We start from the raw sequence: 21,624 nt of genomic DNA on the forward strand, positions 1-21,624 counted from the left end.
ACACCACGGGGCTCATACACGAGGACCAGAACCACATTCAATCCACCATGTTACATTTATTCCCACAAACATTTTGGCGCCAGCCTTTGTGCTAACATGAGTAGGGGAGGGAAGGGACAAAGAAGAACTTGTGTGAGTTATCCACAGCAGAAAACACTTTTTCTGTTGATTCATCTCTCATGGAGCAACAGACATAGCAGTTTCTGAATGATCTTTGCACTGGAGACCAGATGCTAGCTCTATGTAGCAAGAGCAGTCACTACAGGCATTGGCTTTGCACGTTCCAGTGAGACAGCAGCACCATTTGGGAAGGAGAGCCCATGCACAGCGATCTCCCTCTCACAGCAGCAGCAGCCGCCACTCTGATGCCTGCTGGCTGCCTCCCAACCCCTCCACCTGGATCAGGTTTAAGAGGGTGATTCACACTTCCTTGTGTGCATCTAGGATTACTTGCAAAGAAGGCTCATCCAGGCCAGCCAATATGACTGTGCAGAAATTATCCACCCTCCTTGCCAGAAAGTGTTCCCAGGAAATAGAGGGACATATAAATGAAATCTGGACCAGATATTTTTTTTGAGTCATCCAGTGCTACCAACAGTATAAAGACCAGCCATCAACACTTACAGTTTTTTCTACTGAAGCCACATACAGCTGCAAAGCAGCAATCTTCCTTGAATATATTTTACAGTAGAATATCCCTTATTACTAATGGGAAACTGTATCAAATTGATCCAAGTTATAATTTAAGGGAGTCATAAATTCTCAGTAAGACAAAGCCTCTTAAAAAGAAAAAAAAAAAAACCACACAAAACAAGCTATTCTTTATCATTTTGTCACAGCTATTTATTCTCTTTGTATACTGTTCATGAAATTATATGCAAAGTTAACAAAAAGTTTTAATGTCTATCTAGTTACTTAACTAGAAACACGCAACTTTCTCTTCTATCATAGTTACCCACAGCAGAGAATTCACATGTTCTTTAAATCAATAACTATTGAAGGTACATTGTTAGACCTAACTCTTTTCCAATAAATAAGTGCCAAAGATATTTGGGAGTAAGAGATAAGCCACCTCCATTTCACATCCTCCTCAGTGATACTGATTCAGACCTCATAGTGATGACATTGAAATGAGGACGAAAGATCCTCTCAGTTTCACAGAAATGGACACTGGCTGTCACCAGGGAAGTAACACATCTTGTAAGAGCATACGTATGACCTTTACCAGCCACCGAGGGAATGCAGCAGATGAGGTCTGGCTGCTCAGAGCAGTGAAAAGTCCTAGTTGCAATTTAAATCATCTGCTACCTCAAAAACATCAAAACACTCTGAAAGGACAGAGGAAACAGTAAATCTTGGTTTTCCAACAGATCCTTCTGATCTTCCAGTGTCACTTATATGAAGGTCAGAGTTGTCTTTTGTTAATTATTAGACATCACAAATAGTCACCTCTTGATTAAAAATAAGATGCTCAGTAAATAGGTCAAAATAGTAGTAGAGCTGCAAAGAACCCTTTCCCCATTTTCCTGAAAAGGGGGGAAATACTGATCCAGTTGGGCACTTAAACTAGAACATAAACCATTTGTAACATTCAAGAATACTCCTAGGGAACTCATGTTAACCACATACTTATTTTAAACTCAATTACAAACAACATAAGGAGTGAGAACTACGCTTTAGCATGACCAACACGGAGTACGAAACATATTAAGTGCTGCTACATCACGAGGCCAGTACATGGGAACTCAATGTGGGAAACAATTCAGAAAGCAAAAAGGTCATTTCAGAAAGTAAACAACTACGTCAACAAATAATCCTGCCCGTTTCTAATTTAAGACCATAGTCATTGTTTACAGAAGTATTTTTATTAAAACGTGGTACTTTTTTTTCCATTCTCCTTCCACTGGCATGCAGGAGTTATAGGAGAGCATACATAAGTACTAGCTATATTGTGACAGATGTATTTTAGTTATGTAAGCTCTACTCTATGCTAGATATGCCTTAGTAGTTGTAGCATCTCTACATGACACTACTACTAATACTATGAATTTAAATACTAAATAAAAAATAAACAAAAAGTTAAAACTGCAAGAGGAAAACACCATATAAATCAAATATCACAACTAGTACTTAAAAATAAAATAATTACCAACAACAAAATAGCTATTTAAAACTTCAGACTAACCATGAAAAAGAATAAGGCTCATTACTGAAATATGCCAGAAAGTTTGATTCAATTAGGTGACCGACATGAGTTCAAGTAGAAGCAAAACTGAAAAGCTAAACATAGCTTAATCCACAGAACACCTGAAATACTTGACTGACAACATGATAGAAGGAAGGAAAACATATAAAAGCAAATATTAGACCTAGCAAGGCAGCGAAACAAACATAAGGCATCTGCAAGTCTCTGGGGGTCTTTTTTTTCTCCTCAGTGTATTTACATTGCATTTACTTAAGCCTCCATTATTATAATGTGTTTAATGTAACAGTACTAACCTCTGCTTGCAATTAAGCCTCATTATGGATCATTACCAGCAGAGGCAGTTGGGACCATACTGCGTATCACTGACAGTTTTTTCTCCTGTTATGACTGGAAGGTTATATTTTTTCTTTATCTCTCTCTCTCTCTTTTTTTTTTCCTTTTCTTAAGCCATCTAACTTCAGATGGTAACTTGATTACTTAAGAAAAATTTCCTGCTGACTAGGCTGACTATTGTGTTCATTAGTGATTAACAGGTAAAGGGACAAGTTTGCTTCAGTGCCTCTACCAGGTTCAGCTCTAGTGCCTGAGACGGCCACACAAACACTCCAACAACTGGGAGGATAATCGAGACCACGAATCAAACTATCGCAAAGCCCTAACCAAAATTAGCAGTAATTACAATCCACATTACTTTAACAAGCTTTGAATTCCAGCAACAGAGATGCTGCCCATACCCTGTTCTTAGAGCCAAAAACAGCAGCAGTTGAGAGGAAGGCAAAAATCTCACAATTCTCACACTGTAGCTAAACCTGGGAGAGATTGTGAACTGTTAGGCATTATTGCTTTTTAGCAATAATAACGTATAATAATAACGTATCTCATAACCTATTAGAAAAGAAAATATTTCTTTTCCTGCACCTTGGTTAACTAACATCTTATTTGACCTCTTTGCTGAAGGAGGGACTAAGTGACCCAGTTAAGAGAAAAAAATGTAGGCTAAAAATTGAATTTTTCAAGGCCAGTTTTTCCACCCAGGCTGTTCCTCAGATTAAGGCCAAATTTTTTATAAGCTTTAGCTATCTTTGACTGAAGTTACGTTTTACAGTTTAATTCAGCAGTGGAAAACAGTAGGAGCAATTAGTCTCAAAAATATTTTACCAGTGGTCAAGTATTTCCTTGCTTGTACCACAAAAACTGAACTGAAAAAAAAAATATTACAGACCATCTTAGGTGATATCTCCTCGGACAGATAAAATTGCCTAATTGCCTTTTCGATCTCTCTTCTTGCATGCCTAATACATTAAACTCCATCATTCTCCTTCCCAAAAAAAAATCCCTTCTGAAATGTCTTTTGCCTCAGGTATCTCAGGTCACGTGAAATTAATTACCTTGAATAGGTATGCTTTTGTCTCTAAAAAGATTTATCACATTTGCTAAGAGACAGCAGTGAAGCAGCAAAATATCTTTAGAAATATGGGGTCTGATATTTACTATTATGGTAAAAAAACCCTTAGACAAAAGGAGGAAACTAAGGAGCAAATATGGTGGAAGAGATCTATACAGCACACCACCCAGAAAACTAGAGAAGACTTAGCAGTTAGCAAATTAATTAGCACTTGCTATAATGAGAGAGGAGCTTCTTCAATTTTAAGATGCATGTAAGGCCACCACACCACAAAGCACTCCAAGTACAGCTCACCAGTTTGCCTGCTGCCCTGTCTTCTGTCATCTTTATCTGCTGTCCCTTCCAGGGGAGGGGACCCACCAGGAGCCCGAGCACTGAGCATTTGCCTTCTAACCTGGGGCTCAGCCTTGGAGGACACAGTCTGCTCACAAGCTGCACCTCAGCCTCTTCTTTGCTCTTTAGCCCTACACTGAAATGCATTTGGGAAGGCTGAAGAGCAGGAGCAAGCTTAAGATGCTGTAAAAGCATGGGAGGTCTGGCTTTACCCACACTGGCAGGTCTGAGCTTCAAGCCCTGCCAGTTCTGCAGCTGTTGGTCAGGGTACCAGCACAGGACCTGGAGGATCAGAATCACAGAAACAGATGCAACAAGAATGCTGCAAATGAAGAAATAAGACTGGACAAGGCTTCTGCATATAAGAAGAATGAAATTGAGAGCTTGGATTGGAAAGATATAGGAGTACATGACAGAACAGGAATGGTGGCGCAGCTCTCAGGCATGCAAGGGCTTTGACTACAGTTCCTGACACCTTCAAACAAAGCTCCCAGCTGGCTCCATTCAACAGCCATCCGTACCCAAGACTTATGACTGGGAGACTGAGGAAATCCAGTCTCATTTTCACCAAATACCATAAACATATCAGGAGTTTTATGTTCTTTTTGCAGAGCACAACCTTCCTAGCAATAAAGTGGTTTTGCTATCTCTGTGGGGAAACTTCTTAAATGTAATTAAAATGTGATTCTTTGGGGAAAAGGAAGAGGATCAGTTTGCCCATGTTGGATCTATGAACTTCCGCTAGAGTGACAGCACTAAGCTCTGATGGGTTGTGACTCCATGAGTCTAAATTAAGAGTTCAGGCATCATGTTTCTTGTGCTGATTCTGTGTCCTACCTGCCAAGTTCAGGAATAGCGAAGAGAAGAGCAACCAATCTGAAAGCAAACCTGGAAAAGAAGTACCTTAGAAAATGGGAACATGAAAGCCAGCAATGAGTAACTCCTGTAAGGCCATAAAGAGGGAGCTAGGACAGCTTAGAGGGGACTAGAATGGCTTAAACAAAGAGAGGTGAAAAAAATAGGACCAACCACAGAAGCATCAAATCCTGTAAGGGCTAGGAAGGTGAGGAGATGTAGAGTGGGAGAAGGGGAAAGGAAGGACATACAGAGTAGGTCTGGAGCTATAACAAGAAAAATTGGGTCTTGCTGGGTAAACAACTAAGTGACAAGGAAGTGGGAATGAAATAGGTAGGGCGATCAGAAGTCCAGATTCACTGGGATTTGCTGTGCAAGCAAACTTTCTGACATGAGAAGGTGTAATAGTAAGCGAGGTAGGAAAACAAACAAGGTCAGAAAGTAGGAGTAAAGAAAGTAAAGAAAACATGGCAGAAAAAAAATGAACTTGCAGGCACTAAAGTGGGACACAAAACTCCTGAATCCCTCAACATGCCTATCAAATTTTATAGAAACCTTGTAGAGTTGTGAATGCAAGTCTCCAGCCACTAGGCTATGTAATTATCAGCTGCAGTGTCACAGGTCTGTATGATGATCTAAAAGTGTCAGGTCTACTGATATGCCATGCAAAAATAGATACAGATTGAAACTAGTTAGAGTTCGAAAAAGTCAAAACTAGGGTGGATTGCAAAATTTTTGTTCAGTCCCCTTTTACCTATGTGTAACAAAAAATATACGGTTAATAGAGCAGAAAGCTACCCTGTGGACCTGCATTCAAACCCTGCTTTTAGCCAAGAGTTCCCCTGGAACTAACCAGAATCATTTAAAGCACAATTTTACAGGTGATCACTGTGTGCCAAATGAAGAGATTTTCTTAGATCACTAAACCCAGTCTTGGCTGACAGTGGCATCATCTTCTTGAAGTCTCTTCTCTATGCTGATCAAATGCCATCTGAAAACCAGCTAGATATTTTAGATTGTTTGCTTGAGTTTGCAGAAGAGATGAATCCTCTGAGCTCTGTCATAAGACTCAACAAGAGCTCTGGTTTACATGAAGATGTTACAGAAATGTCAAATGCTCTGGATAATCTAACCAACTCTCAGATTGGGCACTCAAAATAGGAGCTACTTCTGATATTTATTTGTAGTGGGTGCAAACACAGATGATAGTACTCTTGCATTGCAGAAAGGTGTTCCAAAAATATAACCATTACTACTTATAAACTGGCATGTATTAAAGAAAATAGGATAGAAAGGGATAAAGGGATAAAAAAAAAGGATAGAACGCGCAATTGTACAGAGTTTGAAAAGCATACATTGTCCATACAACAAGATGCCTTAATTAGTGGGCTATATCACAGGGAAACAGCTAAATCTGACTCTTGAAATTAGACTGGACAGAGCAATGGAAAAAAACATACAACAAGGAAAAACATCACATGGCTTAAAACAGACACACTGAAATGCTCAGTATCAGTATTTATTTCAATGCAAACTTCCCTATTGGTTAAAGCTTGGTAAAATAGACTATCTAATAATTTCTATTCTATTTAATTTTCACAAAATATCCTTACTACACAATCACCATAGGGTTGTAAGCTGTACTGCGGATTGCTCTGCTAAGGTAAAGCTTTCTACAGCATGCACTGAGGCTTGGCTGAGTACATTTATTGACCTTAAGACTCAACTCGCTTAAAATGTGCTTGTGCCTTCATTTCAAAAAATATGTGCAAACAAGATGCATTTAGTTCTAGCACAGTTCAAATGAAGAGCACAAACACAAGTTACTGTCCTGTGGACTACAACGAGAACTTACACCTCATTGAATAGGTGCCCGAAGCAGATATGTGTACCTCACAGCACCCTTAAGATACTGTGTTTCATTCATCTACCTATTCTCTGATGAGAGAAGGGAAAGACATTGTTCTCTTTCTAGATCCTTTGTAAAGCCTTATTGAATTGATTTAAATCAAGTTCAGTGATTTTGAGTACATACTGCAATTGCAATTCTACAATTTTTGGGGTTTATTCCAAAGTAGTTATAAAAGCTCAACTACTTCCTTTTGATTTATGTGCTTAAATGAAGGGCAACTGCAATATAATTAAAGTGGAAGTACAAGTAAAATTCTTAGATGAAATTTGCAATTCCATACAAAATTCCTCAGTTACCATTTTATTTTCTGCAAAGTAAGTCAGATTGCATTAACCTAGTCTCTAAAAATCTTTCTATCCTACTAAGCAGCTGAATCAATATAGTTCACAGAAAAAGAATTTTCAACAAGCCAGATGACTTGGTAAATGCAAAAAATTCAATAAGACTGAAATCAATCTCTTTACATTTTCAAGGTACAGTTGAAACTAGACTTTCTTACACGAGGTAATTTCTACTTAACACCAGCAATTTCCTTGCAATCTGAACATGCCAGTCTTCATAAATCTGCATCTTGTCATGGCACAGTAGCCATGCTCAAGCCTGAACTGGACATGCAGTAGTCAGAAATATGTCCTTTTATACAAGTTTCTTTAATCATTAACATACTTTTCATAGCTTTGGGTGGTGTAATGGGCCATGAAATCAGAGTTACTTCAAATCCAACAAGTATTTGACCATACCCTGTGGCAGGGAAACCCAGGATCTAAGTAGGATCTGTCTGAACACATAGTATAAAAGGAAAAGCCACTTTATAAAATATATCTATGGGCGTACAAGTATAAAAACTGAAAACAATTTAATCTGTTTCAATACAATGCACATAACACGTACAAACAAGTCACACAGCACATTCTCAGTATGACTGTCATTTCTGTGTTCGTGCCATCTTTATGCCAGGGTAAGTCTATGCAAACAGGCCTTCCTTTCCACCACATTCTCACTCCTTACATGATCCTGCCCTGCCTACCCCTCCTCCTGCAGGACCATCTTTCCTCTGGGCAGCAGTCAAAGTCAGAGCATAGAGCAACCAGTTCATATAATACACACTCCTCCCCTAAAGCACAAACTAGCCAAGAATGTATTGGATGAAGAGTACAGGATATCAGCTTCCAGCCAAAACAAACCTAAGCCAAAGTGAATCAACCAAGGCCACAAGCCTTGCATTGCCCAGTGTCCTGTTGCACAGGAAGGGAAGGAAGGTAAAAATTTCTTACATTGCTGACCAAGAACTTCAGAAGGGCAGCGTTCCAGAGGCAGCCATTCATTGCTACAGCACTGTCATCGTTTATTTAAAAAGAAAAACAAACCAACACCAACACTGCTCCCATACACTCACACACCCTTCCTTCTATATTTATGTCTGCTTCCAGGATTTCACATGCATGTCCCTTTTTATTAGCAGGGTACAAACTAGTAGTTCTCCCACTTGCAGCACCGTATTGGCTAGAAAAAAAAACCATGAGTTTTCTCTGATAATAGTCCAGGTTCCTTTACACATTCAAACCATAAGGTAGGGAAACTTCCCACAGTCACCATGCTCCTGGGCAAAGTGTCATTTTTCACTTTCAACATAACAGTATAATAAGTAGGCTCTAAAATAGCATCCCAAAGCAACCACAACCTCCTTTCTCATCCCAAAACTCAAAACAAGATCCTCAGTAAGTTTCAAGTAAGTAAAGAGAATTAAAACAAGAAACATACAGCATCAGAGCTGAGGAAAATTCAAAATGGGCACGCAATTATACAAAATTTCACAGTCAAGACTTAAGTAGCAATACCAGGTGGCCTCAACTGGAGGCTTTGAGAGAATTTTGGATGAGTAAAGCTGACTCAGCAGCACTGAGAGTAAACACACTGACTAGGGTTCAAAATCTGCTGTAATGCCCTCAGAAAACTGCATGCAGAAATAAACTGTATAAAGTAAGAGAACTAAAACCCAAACAGACACCATCATACAAATAACTATTTTAATATATTAACAAAGAGAATCCTTCATTTTTTTCTTAAACAAGACATGTAGTATCAAATATTTATGTGCATGGGGAAACAGAAAGGGAACAAACATTGCAGTATTTTATCTGTTTTCATTACACATTTTGACATTTTACTAAGAGTATTCTACAAAAGTAAGAGCAAAGTATATTTAACCAACATTGTTCTAAGCAGTGAATCAAACAAAATAAAGTAGTACTTTAAAACTCAATATTACCTTGGAAAACCGAGCATTTATCCATTTTGTGAAGGTCTTTTTCTGTACATCATTGTGTTCATCTGAAGAGAGAAAATAAGAAGAAAACAGTGAATGAAAATGCATTCTTCTTAATATTTGATTGTTCATAACAGGTGTTATTAAACACAATCCCAGTTCAGCAGGTGACTTGTTTGTCCAATCTGTCAATAAAGCTGTTCAAACCTCTACAAAACTTTAATACTTGCAAAAATCACACAAATGTTTCAACTGTGCTAGCAACCTGGGCATCTCCTTTGCGTTAGAATCAGCCTCTCAGCACTTCCCAAGCAGGATAATTCACAGGCTTCCTGGTTGGTGAAAAGCAACCTATGAAAATATGGCCTTTCTATCAGACTTTGTCAACACATTTTGCCTGGATCCATGACACCAAAAGCTGCTGAGGTCCTTATTCAAGCTTCTGATGCAGGTAACAGCTTCCTTCCATACACATCACCTGCAGTAGCAAAGCTGCTGGGACAAACCTTGAAGCACTCACCCACCCTCAGCCTGGTTTCAAACCTGGGTTAGGAACCACATTAGTGATTAGTCACAGTCAAGTTCACCCAGTATGCCGGAAGGATTCAGCAGCTAGGCAAGCACCTACTGGTGTGGCATTGAAGTACCACCACCTAGGGTCTAGGAGACAGCTGGAAGGACCCACCAGGACAAGGAATAAGGACAAGAGAGCACCTACATGTCAAAGCAGAGGGAGGAGCAGTAGCCTCCAGCTGTACAGAGGGAAGATTGTTTCCCAGGTTAAGGAAACTATTTGGGAGTCACCTGCAATTTTACAGAGTCTGTGCCACTAAACCAGGCTGAGCTGCCTCCAGCACAGCTCTGCTCATATCACAGGACACCTCTTGTGTAACTGCACTGAGCAATGCTGAGGGCAAGACTATGCCCCATCACCTGCACTGCTGACAACATACCAGTCAAAAGAAGTTTGGCCCACCATGGATTTTCAGGCCTGCTTGCCGCAGCCAAGAAGATACACATGCAGTCTGTGAAAGGCTTTAATCTCCAAATCTATGCAGCAGACCACAGCCAAGGCAGGCAGTGCCTTCCACTGGGCAGACTCAGTTTGTCAGCTGCAGCCCAGATCATAACGTCCAAAAGGCCTTCAAGACTCCACAAGCTTCTTGAAAGACCAGCCCAGAGATATACTTCAGGTATCCACAGCCCTCTGCTGCCCTGGATGCTCTTTTGCAGAGCCTCTTGATGGCAGCTGGCACTTGATTTTTCCAAGACCCTTACCACAACAAAGCATGGTGTTCTGACCACCATGCCCTGGCACAAGGATGAAACCACAAAGAAAACTACATTGAAACTCATGATTTGTAAAATCATGAAAAGGTAAAAAATATTATACAGTCTGAAAATAAATCAGATTATGATTAAAAGGCACCACTTAAAAGACACTGCACCTCAGACAGCAGCAATTGAGAATGTTGTACAGCGAAGTTGTACCTACAAATCCCAGATGTTTATTAAAAAAAAAAGTCCCAGAATATTCCTTTGGTATACAACCTCAAAATTTCCCCTTTCTTGTCCAGCATGCACCTGAAAGTGATCACATTCATGTCTAAAATCTAGTCACAGATCTGTTACCCACAGGTTACTGGGGCACTGGAGCAAGTGACCAGGCGGCTTTTTACACAACAGACATGAACAAGGAATAGGGGCTAAGGCTTGGTCCAGAGAAGACACGATATGTGTAAGAAACTAATAAGATTGTGACAACAGTTACAAGATTTAATAAGCTTTATGGAAACATTCATGTCAATTTAAAATAAAACCTCAGTTCTGGTCTCCTTTTAGGCTATGGCTGAAAAACCTGCTTTCAGCATGTCCAAGAGTGCATGTCTGCTGCAACATGGCAGCCAGCAGTCATTGTTTCACCCTTCTGTGCTTCTCTTCTTTGCCATCTAAAGCTGATCCAACACAGCCTGCTCCTCAGTCACACCTTGAACTCAACCAGAAATAAAAGACGGCCCAATGCAGAAAGAGATTTTTCTGCAAGAGCTTCAAGATACCTACAGTGCATGAACAGCAAGCCATGCTTAAAACATCTTGTTGAAATTCATGGTGGTGTTCCAGGGGAATACAATTACCTAAAAGATCTCATTAAACCTGCTCTTTTCCCTCAGTGAAATAGAGCACATTGCCAAAGACAGATAGGATCTACTACAAGGATACTCAGTGACAACTATCCACCTCACAGGAGACTGACAGGGCCAAGATTTAAACTCCAAATATACTAAATATATTTACTCTATTTTTTTCTGCTCCAAGTTTATTTGTTTGTTTGTTTTTTTTTCAGCAGACAGGAATACACTAGACTATTAACGGCCACTGTTGGACCAAAAAGCTAGTGTTCTACACAACTCAACACCAGGCTCTGTCCAACTCCTGATAATGTTTTCCATTAATTGCAAATACCATTTGTATTGAATGTATTGAGATTTAAACATCCTTTAGCCTTTAAATATCATTCAGTAACCTCTGCCCCTTTTCTGCCAACACCCCCAAGCACATACCTTATGTACCAGAATGCTTTCCAAAGGCTCAGTCTGCCTTTTTTCTTCCTTAAGCTTCTGTGAGAATCGAGAATAACCCCAAAGTTCGAGGTCTCACGTTCCTTTAACGTGCTTACTCCTTAAGATGATAAAGGCAAAGCACGAAGAGAGGACAAAAATAGTTGTATTGACTATGTAAAAGGATTACAGCAGTTAAGAAAAGGGTCATGGATTTACAAATCCTGTGCGCCAGGAGCTCTACACACCCCAGTCTTGGGGGACTCAGACACAGGCATGGCAAGAGGTGACAGCTCTTCTCAGCACTACACCAGCTCCAGCCTGCCAGGCCTCCAGCAGCAGACCTTGCTCCCCTGAGACCTTGGGTCCAGTTTGTGTAACTGGTCCCACTTTATCTGCTGTGGTAGCATACATGGCATTTACTTAAAAAAAAAAAAAAAAAAAGCCCCTTTTCCCTCTTGTCAAAAAGAGGGTTTCCTAGGGAGGAAAAAAACAAAACCAAAAAACCCAAACAACAACAAAACCAAACACACACAACAAGACATCACCACTACATACAACACAGCACGGAACACACACATCCACAACTAACAAACCAAAAAACACATGACTTTGACAAACACAAACTACTTAGTTATTTAGAATATGAAAGAATATGAATGTATGTACCCCTATTATCTCTTCAGTATCAGAGCATCATTTCTATTTCAGTTAAAAAGGGAATCAGAACACCCACAACACCCATCTTCCTAAAACATCCTACTCAGCTATAAAACCCATAAATGATATTTGCACCATCGGGCTCTGCTTTCATGTTTCCTTTATAAAAGCCTCTGAAACTAGGATTTTTGTAATTGGTCATTATAATTACAGTTGATGTCAAGCTTTTGGCTATAAAGCCCTGGAAAGAAATTCATAACTGAAATGCTAGTGCTCTGTTAACAACAGTGCCTAGTTATTTTATCCCTCAAATTTATTTTCTGTAGATTCCTATGAGTCTGTAAAGCTAACCCCTGGAGGCTGTCATTATGATTTGGGTGACAAATTAGATGCATTCAGACACACAAACACACACACACACACTCAAAAAAAGCAGCAAAGCACATGGTTCTCCAACCAGTCAGCTTCTCACACAAGACATTAAAAATGTCAGCAAGTCATAGCCCAGCAAGAAACAAATTCACCAAGTCACCAAAACATTAGTGTTTCTTTACACACTGCCATGTCCTAACAATAAAAGCCAAGGACTGACTCAGGGCCAAATTCTGCTTCATCACCTACTGACAGTTTCCTCTGGCCAGTATGGCTCTGCCTGCCCTCCAGACACTTAATGGACTCATAACAGCCCATGTCAGAACAGTTTGTTCCTTTAAGAGGAAATAAAAAGAAACCTAAACACACACACACAGAATTAATCTCTTGTGATGACAACAGGGAGAATAAAAGCTTCCTATCCGGGATGCTTGTTTGCTGAAGCCTGTTTCTTTTATACAGCATGATGTATGTGTCCATGCAACTGGAGTACGCCCAACACCACCAGCTCCTGTGATCAGATGCCCAGCCTGGACCTTGGCATTCAGCTGCCCCCAACAGCCATTTGTACAGCTTTACATACCCCCGTCACCCTCAACAATGTCCCTTAATTTTATTAGAGCATTTTGAAACCACAGTTCAAGTCCAGTGTGTTACCTTGTGCATATCATGTTCAGGAGCAAAAAGGAATCCAAATGATCTAAAAATAGAGGTAAAAACAAAAGCCTCACTGGATTGTGGTTTGCCCTTTACTCAACCTCTGCTTCATACTGAGAGCCAGCTTTCTTATTCCCCCAAAACACCTTGCATGCTTACATGACAGAACTGTGCTATTTAGTTTTTGAAAGACAGAAGTTATCACACCCAAAACAGCTGGCAGAGCAGCACTACAATGAAAATGCCCTGGAGAAGTGTACAGACTGGATTGGCAAATAAAATACAGAAACTGCCCAGCCATTCCAGCACAAGTTACCAAGGGCTGTCTCATATTTTAAGACTTAAATTTGCCTTCCCCACCTCATTATTTAAGTTCTCAGCAAAGGAATTTAGAAATAAAAGAAGGAATTAGCCTGTGGGCTTCAATTAAGACATTTGGAATGTAACAAAGTTAGAAACATCCCTTAACCTAAGCCCTAGGCAAGCAAGAGTATCTATCTTAGAAACTGCCCCACCCAGGACTAGCACCCATCTGAAACACTGACAGCATTAACAGGAAGAGAGGAAAGAGTGGTGTATTCTTGGGTGCAGGATTTTTCTGCATAGAAAAGCCATTTTGAAAGTAACTATCTTTTTTTTTCAAACTCGGTCAGTCTCATTCATATATAAAAAGTCACAAAATAAGCATCTAAAATTTGAGGATGGAAACCAGTGTGGTTTTTATCCCCCCTAGCAAGAGGCAAAAAAACAAGCAAGCCACAAAGCACCAGAGTTCATGACCACAGAGCTCACAGAAGAACCTATAATGCTCATTGGGACTATTGGACCCTGACTTTATTAACACAGAAAAATTTTTATCAGGGGCTCTGAGGTTTTGGGTTGAGTTGGGCTTTTTTTAGTGGGGAGGGTGTTTGGACACCATCTAAAATGAGACACCATAGACAAGTAATGAGGAACCCCCCTGGTTCTTACTGAAGTGTGCTGTGGGTCTAAACTAAATTGTATTGACTTCACAATAAAAAAATCCCCCAGCAACTGATAACTTAGAAGAAAGCATCCCCACAGCTGAAGCAATATTAAAATAGCTGTTGCCATACCTCCCAGCAAAAGTAATCTAACACGCCATGCTGCCAGTCTCAGCGCATTGGAATGATGTTAAAAAGGAAACCAGAGAGAACAACAGCAAGCCCTCGGAGACAGAAATAATGCCTCAGCACCAGGCCCGACAGCCCATGCTGCTCAGCCAGTGACCTGCTGTTTTCATGGGACAACAACGCAAAACCAAGAACTGCGGGCAAAGTGTCCTGACACCTACATGGGGCTGCTTCAGAAAGTCGCCAGGGCCTGAGCACCCCACGTTTCACTCCAACAGCTCCCTGACATTCAGTCAAACCAACCAGCACCAGCTCCCAGTGCAGGACAGCCCATGGAAGCCTGCGTGTGCCATATGCATATATTTGAGCATATACATCACAAACTGCCAGCGATCATGGACCAGAGTTTGGAGCTGGAAAAGTTCCTTCAAAATTTTTGGTTAAAAAAATAGATTTCAGCTGTCAGTAAGTGCACTGTGGAAAAAAGAAACTGAAATAAAAATGTCACAAATACCCCTTTGATGACAGAGGATTGGATTATATACGCCCTCTAGACACTAAAAGACAAACTTCACCCACAAGGAGAGGAAGATGCTCTTACCACCCCCCGCCAAGGTCCCAACCAACAAAACCAGAATGTGGAAAAGGAAAGACTGATAACTCCTGCCAAAAATCTGGCAATTAAGACATTTCTAAGCACACAAATAGGAGGGCACTTAAGAAAGAGTAAATCTACAGACACAAATAAAAGGTAGGAATTGCAAACCAGATTTACTACATCTCAGGTTTGGGGTTCTTTTTTGTTTGTTTGAGAGTTTGTTTTGTTCAGGGTTTTAGTTTGTTTTTGTTTGGGATTTTGTTTGTTAGGGTTTTTTAGGGTTGGTTTGGTTTTTGTTTTGCTTGGAGGGTTTAGGGGTTTTTTTTTTTGGTTTGGGTTTTTTTGTGTTTTAGGGGGTTGCGGGGGTGTTTGTTTGGGGTTTTGGGTTTTTTTTTTGTTTTGTTTTTGGTTTTGTTTTTTATGAACACAGATTAGATCTTAGCATGTCTGAATGGTTACAAAGAAAACAAAATCACTTTCCAGAAGTTGGTGTTAGCCATCTGCTCTTTTTTCTCTTCCCAAATTAGAGCTATTATTAGGTTCACTTGCATTTGTGGACATGATTCACAGAATATGAAGTCAGAGGGATCATTGTGATCATCTAACTTAATCTCCTGTCCCCACAAAAAGTCCATCTGCATACCAGAAGGAAGCAGACACACAACAGATGTCAGAGACCCTGCCCAGGCCCAAGTAAGCAATATTGTTTGGCCAGAGAAGGAAGCCAAGCCATAAACTGTATATACACAAGTATCTCTCTTGGCTAGGTATGGCACAGCTTCAAATCAGGCAGACATCACAAACAACCTTGTTTGAACATCTTCAGGAGACAACGTTCACAGTACAAAAGACATAACATTGTTTTCCGCATATGATTATGTCATACTCTGTGGCAAACTCCCTTAAGAGAAACCTTACACATAGGAGTGAGCTTTTTCAAAAGTTTTCATAATTGACTGGAAACATGGTGTGGCATAAGGAAATGCAGCAATATCGCAGAGACAACTTCTTGCAGGTACTGTTAGAGATGCAACATGTAGGAAACAATTACACAACATATTCCATGCTTGGAGCCAGAGCTCCAAATCTGTATCAGGCTGAGGAGGCTGACTTGCTATGTGCAATAAGGACAAGTCGTCACATTTCACATCATTAAAAACACCACCAGACTGGAGAAATAATTTTGTTCTTTGTGACAGGCAGGTATAGACAATGGCAGTCTGCAAAGATCTTATTCACAATGCTGAATGAACTTGTACCCCTTCGTGTTCCAGAGCCTCTTCTTTATCTTTGAACTCTGTTCAACCAGAGGTTTCCCTATCTTTCTCTTCCAAAAACCTGATCTGCAAATCCAAAATCCTTCTCATCCTCTGTTCTCTGTCTTTTCACTCAAAAATATTAAAAGCTTTCCTGATCCATAGCTTCAGAGCTGCCCAACTTCTTCCCAGATTATTCCACCATCTCTCCTCACTCTGTCCCAAATCTCCTTCCACCATAGTCCAGCATCTTTCCTGCTCTAAACCCCTCAATGTCAACAGCTTTTCCCCACACAAACGGAAGCCAATTCCTGAGATGTAAACTAATAATACCTGGCTCCTACAAATCACTACGGGGCTCCAGTTTCCCATGAAGCAGATTAATAATGCTTGGCTTCCTATGTATTAGTATAGACCCAGTGCCAGCTCCTTCTCATGACTTCTCTGACTTCTCACTGTGAGGTCCCACCTCATCCCAGCGCACAAGGTACAGGTAGGTCGTAGGTAGCTGTGTATGCTTCAGATTGTACCTCACATGCAGAATCTGGCCACCTACCACGCAGCAGGAAAGACACCTACACATTTTTTTTTTTAGAATTTCTTCTTTAGTGGAGGCATTGCATTCAGGGCCTCTTCTTCCCCCAGCCATTGACTTTTCATTCAACCTGTACTATTTAATTAGCTTTATGACATGAAAATTAGATTAAATTTCCCACTACTTAATCAAAATTGGAAATTGGACCATTTTTTTGGGGGGGGGAGGGGAGAAGTGGAGAGACAAGCATAATCAGAGCATCCTACTTTCCTCATGAAAATATATTAATCAACGGATTTCAAAAAAGTATATGTTGTTAGCATATTTTTAAATTTACATAAATGTTATTCAAACATTTTTGCAAGTTAACTAAGTACCTCTCAATAGGGACCATATAGGTGCCATTTCAGTGAGAGCAGCATGCAGACTAGAGTTATTTATAAACAAATGGAATTTATAAACCCATGGAATTTAAATCTTTCTTAGCACTCCAGTATATAAGACATTCATAACACAGCAACTTTAGCAGTTGAGTTATGCAAACTCAGGGTACTAGTTTTCTGAGTTTGATTGACTTAAATCTCTGATGATATTTAGAAATCTAGTCTTGAGGGGAAAAAAAAAAAAGCACACAAGCAATTCTATTTCATTTATGGAAGGTAACTAGTAAATAATTTAAACTTTCCACAGTAATTAACTCAGAAATTAAGAAAAGAGATCAGCAAAGTGACTTTTTCAAAGCTATAACACTCTTTGTCACATAGGACAAGATTTCTAGACCCACTAAAAAAAAAACAAACACAATGAACATGTATAGTTTACCTTTTGTATACACAATTTTGTAACTTCATAATCATTGCAATGAAAGTATTCTAGTACTTTCATACAAATGCCTCAAGCCATCTTGCAAGTGTTAAGCAAACTTCACTCCCCATATGAATCCACCACTCTTTGCATTGCTCCTAAGAATTTAGTAAACTTTTGTGGAGTGTTTTCACAGGAAGTACAGCACAGCAGAGGTCAGAAGGCACCTGTGGAGATCATTTGTCTAGTCCAACACCGCCAGTCAGAGCAGGTTGCCCAGGGCCATGTCCAGTCAGGCTTTGAACATCTGCAAGGACAGCAACTCCACAGCCTCCCTGGGCAACCTGTGTTATTCATTTAAGTATAAATGGAATTTCCTGTGTTTTAGTTTGTGCCCATTTCCTCTTGTCCTGTCACTAGGCACTGTTCAGAAGAGCCTGGCTCCACAATCTTTGCACCCTCCCTTCAGGTTTTATAAACTTTGGTAGCATCCCCCTGACGCTTCTCTTCTCCAGGCTGAACAGTCCCAGCTCACTCAGCCTTTGCTCATAGGAGAAATGTTCCAGCCCATTCATCATCTTAGTGGTTCTCTGCTGGCCTCACTCCAGCTTATGTCTCTTCTATACTGAGGAGCCCAGAATCGAACCAAGTATTCCAGGTATGACCTCACCAGCACTGAGTAGGCAGGAGCAGGTCCAAGAACATGTGGCACGCTTATGGTAAAAAAAAAAAGACTGTAAGAGAAAGGAAGCAAGCTCCTGTTTCACAAACTTGCCAGTCTCTACAGCTCATTAAGCCACTTGCTGAGAAGCTGCTCACTAACACACTTTCACTGAACAGACTACGTCCTGGGGAGCTTCTACACTCTTCTGTGGCCAAATTGTAACCAAGACAAAACACATTCAGTTCTTTACAACCAAGACTCACACCAAGCCACGTTACTCAGACAATTCCCCGGGCAGGCAAAGCTTGGAAGACAGAAGCAGGGCAGGGAGCAAGCCCAGATACAAAGTATTCCTCAACTCAAATTGTTGCAAACTGATCTCAGCAGCAAAGTGGAGCTCAGACTTTACAGAAATCGATCGGCAAATAACGTTTTAAAAAGGCATAAATTGTTTCTTTTGTTTACAGACAGGCTAAGTCTGAGTTTCATTAGCTATTCCATTATTTTGTCAAGGTTCAGTCATGCTGATGCCTGTAAATTATTTACCTCAGCCTATTAACCTTTGTAATTACTAAAATGAAACCTGAAATGTAGGTTTAGAGGAAGCCCTTAAAAATCACATGGTATAGCGGTGCTCTAAACATAAACGAGAAGCAAGCAAAATGATTGAATAGGATGACCGAATGATTTAAATCCAAAGTGTCTGTTAGCACAAACCACACCAAATACTCTCATTTCTATCCCTAAAATACTCCAGCAAGTTAACTATGAAAATTATCACTGTAAGTTAACCTGCTTTTAGCTTCACAGAACCTACATAAAGTAAGTTAACTGTTTTGTACTGTCACCCAGCCCTAGTGAGGAAGATTAAGTGAAAGGCAAGTCCATTTCTTGAGATAAAATTAATATTTCATTTCCCAGTCACATTCCTTCGGTGGCCAAGGAAAATAAGTATCACACCACTGGGAAAGGGGGAAACTTTGAGCAGAAAAGTGTGATGCTAAACAAAGCTTTGAGCATCCTGTCCATCCAGAAATTGCTATTTCTCTAGAGGTAAGAAGAAACACAGACATAAAGGTGTCCTATCTAACTTTTGTAATTAGTGACACACCTTAAAGAGGGAAAAAATAAAGGAGAAATTGGAGTGAAGTAATATGAATGGTCCTTTCTCGTGTCTTCTGGCAAACAGGAGAATTTAATTTTGTCATCTGATCAGAACAGCAGTAGGTCAAGGCACTGCTAATCCTTTATCTAATTAAACACACGTTTCCTTCCCTAGCTTAGTAATTAATTAGGCCCCAAATTTGAACCCCTTTCCCTAATTAGCTGCTCTGAAAGTACATAAAATTCTGTTTGACAATTGAAGAATAAATATCTGAAATGCATTAAAATAGGTATTTATGCAATCAAGTAAGCCACTGAAGACTTTCTACTCCAAGAAGTGTGATCAAAATGGGACAAGATACAGAAATGGACCAGTCAAAAGGAGAGCAACCAAGTTCAAAGTCTGTCAAGCCTTTTGCAGAATCTGAGCCAAGGGATTTCAGCATCCAATTGTTTAGTCAAAGGATTACATGTACACATCCCAATCCCCCTACTTTCATTATTTAATGACCAATTTTTAAGTGGACTGTGATGGAACCTGTGTAAATGTAGGGTTTGAGTACTGTCACTCTAACACATCAGATGGTTTTGTGAGGGCATGTAAAATTCAGAATAGACACGTCACCTTTACCTTCCTAGAAACCGGCTATACAAAAGAAATATCACCTAATAAAAGCAGATAATTACAAGTCAGATTCTTACTGCTGCCTCCAGCAACCAGTCCAGTATATCAGTCGTACTCACAGGTGTAATCCTGTCCTGGATGCATTTTCGGAAAGGGTTCTTGCACACTTTCCCAGTGCTGAGGAGTCAGGCACCATGTGGGTCAGGATTCACAGCTCTTGCCCAGTGAGCATCTGAGACAGCTCAAGAGCTTCAAGTCCTCAACTCTCTTTTTCGCTGAAGGTCGATGTCCCTGCAGCAGAACAGGTGCTGTCTATGCCTCACTGAGGCTGGAATTTGCAGCCTGATATTGCTAGCCTAAGTACCAAAACTAATAATGGTAACAACAGTGAAAGCAAAGCAGGTGAGGGCACTAGTATAAGTAGACTGAAAAAGCAGAGACAAGCTTATGGAATTAAGAGTACACAAAAAGGAGGACATAATTTATGCTGAAGAAATCCTTGAACTGCAAACCACTGGCAAGTAAGGTATATTAGAGGAAGCATCACTGAAGGTGTGTTTATAGAAGAAGTAAAAGCACAGGTGTCCTGGTTTTGTTAAAAACAAGTTTCTCTTTCAGTGAATTTTGCCTGTCAGCTAAAGCCTTCAAATTAACTGCATTTTCCTGGAGAACCAGACATATGTTTTGGTAAACCTAGCAATGGAATGCAAACTTATTGATAAGCACAGATGGACATCTCGCGAGACGGGCGAAGAGAAACAAGTGACCAAGAAACTGACCAACTGTGTATAACATTCCATTCATGTGAATACTTCATATAAAAGTGCGAGATCACGAGGATCTCATCCCTTTTTCCCTTTTTCTTTATGGCCGACATTAGGAGAGGACCTTGCTAGTCGTACCTGCGAACTGAGGCCTGGTGAGAGACTGAATCCAGCTCCGGTTGGCTGCAGAGTCTAATCCAGGACTTTGGTTGCCGGCTCTGCAGTTGCTGAGACTTTCAAGATTGGTTTTGTATATTTTGTATTATTTTCTCTATTCTTATTAGTAGCATTAGTAAAACATTGTTAATTTTTCCAACTCTCTTCTCTCTGTCCTTCTTTCCCTCCTGATCGCCTGTGGGAAGGGGGGAGAGGGAGGGGCAAAGAAAAAGGGGGAAGTTGGGGGCGGGGAGAGGAGGTTAACAATACATCTGCCAGGGTTTTATTGTCACCCCGCAATCTTAACCCTCGACAACAGGGCATCTAGCTGTGGACATCACCACAGGTACCACACCAGACTAAATCCAGCACAGCCCTCCTTATGATAACCTGCTCCCCTGAGCAACCACTGCTAAATCCCACAAGAACTGTGACTCCAAATACCCAGGTTGAAGAGATCTAAGTAACATAAAACAGTTCATCAGACCAATTTCAATGTTGAAACAGCCAACACAGAAGATTAAGAGACTAGTTCAGTAAAAGTATTCAAGACCTTTTGAAACCAAATCTGTGATGCAACTTTGACTTGACTAGACAACAATGTTTTCAAATCAAGTGATTAGAAATCCCCCCCAAACAGAAGGCCCTTGTATCTTTGAATGACCTCCAAAATGAAAACCAGCATGCAACACATGAAGAAACACTGAGGTTTAGTCTGCAAAAAAGTTTTTACCACCAATGGGCATAAGTCAGCATCTAAACTTAGATATATACTATTGAGTTTAGCTGGCACTACTACA

At 40.3% G+C, this 21,624-nt stretch overlaps 1 protein-coding gene across 2 annotated transcripts in view; it reads right to left on the reverse strand.

The window, feature by feature from the left end:
- The window catches only part of UTRN (utrophin), a 372,502-nt gene that overhangs the window by 301,355 nt on the left and 49,523 nt on the right, over positions 1-21,624 (reverse strand). For both annotated transcript variants that reach the window (XM_065057531.1, XM_021294904.2), the window contains one exon: positions 8,981-9,042. In XM_065057531.1, coding sequence (XP_064913603.1) covers positions 8,981-9,042 — 62 coding nt within the window. The remainder of the gene's footprint in view (positions 1-8,980; positions 9,043-21,624) is intronic.

The sequence above is a fragment of the Columba livia genome, chromosome 3, assembly GCF_036013475.1.
Source record: "Columba livia isolate bColLiv1 breed racing homer chromosome 3, bColLiv1.pat.W.v2, whole genome shotgun sequence".
Lineage (NCBI taxonomy): Eukaryota > Metazoa > Chordata > Aves > Columbiformes > Columbidae > Columba > Columba livia.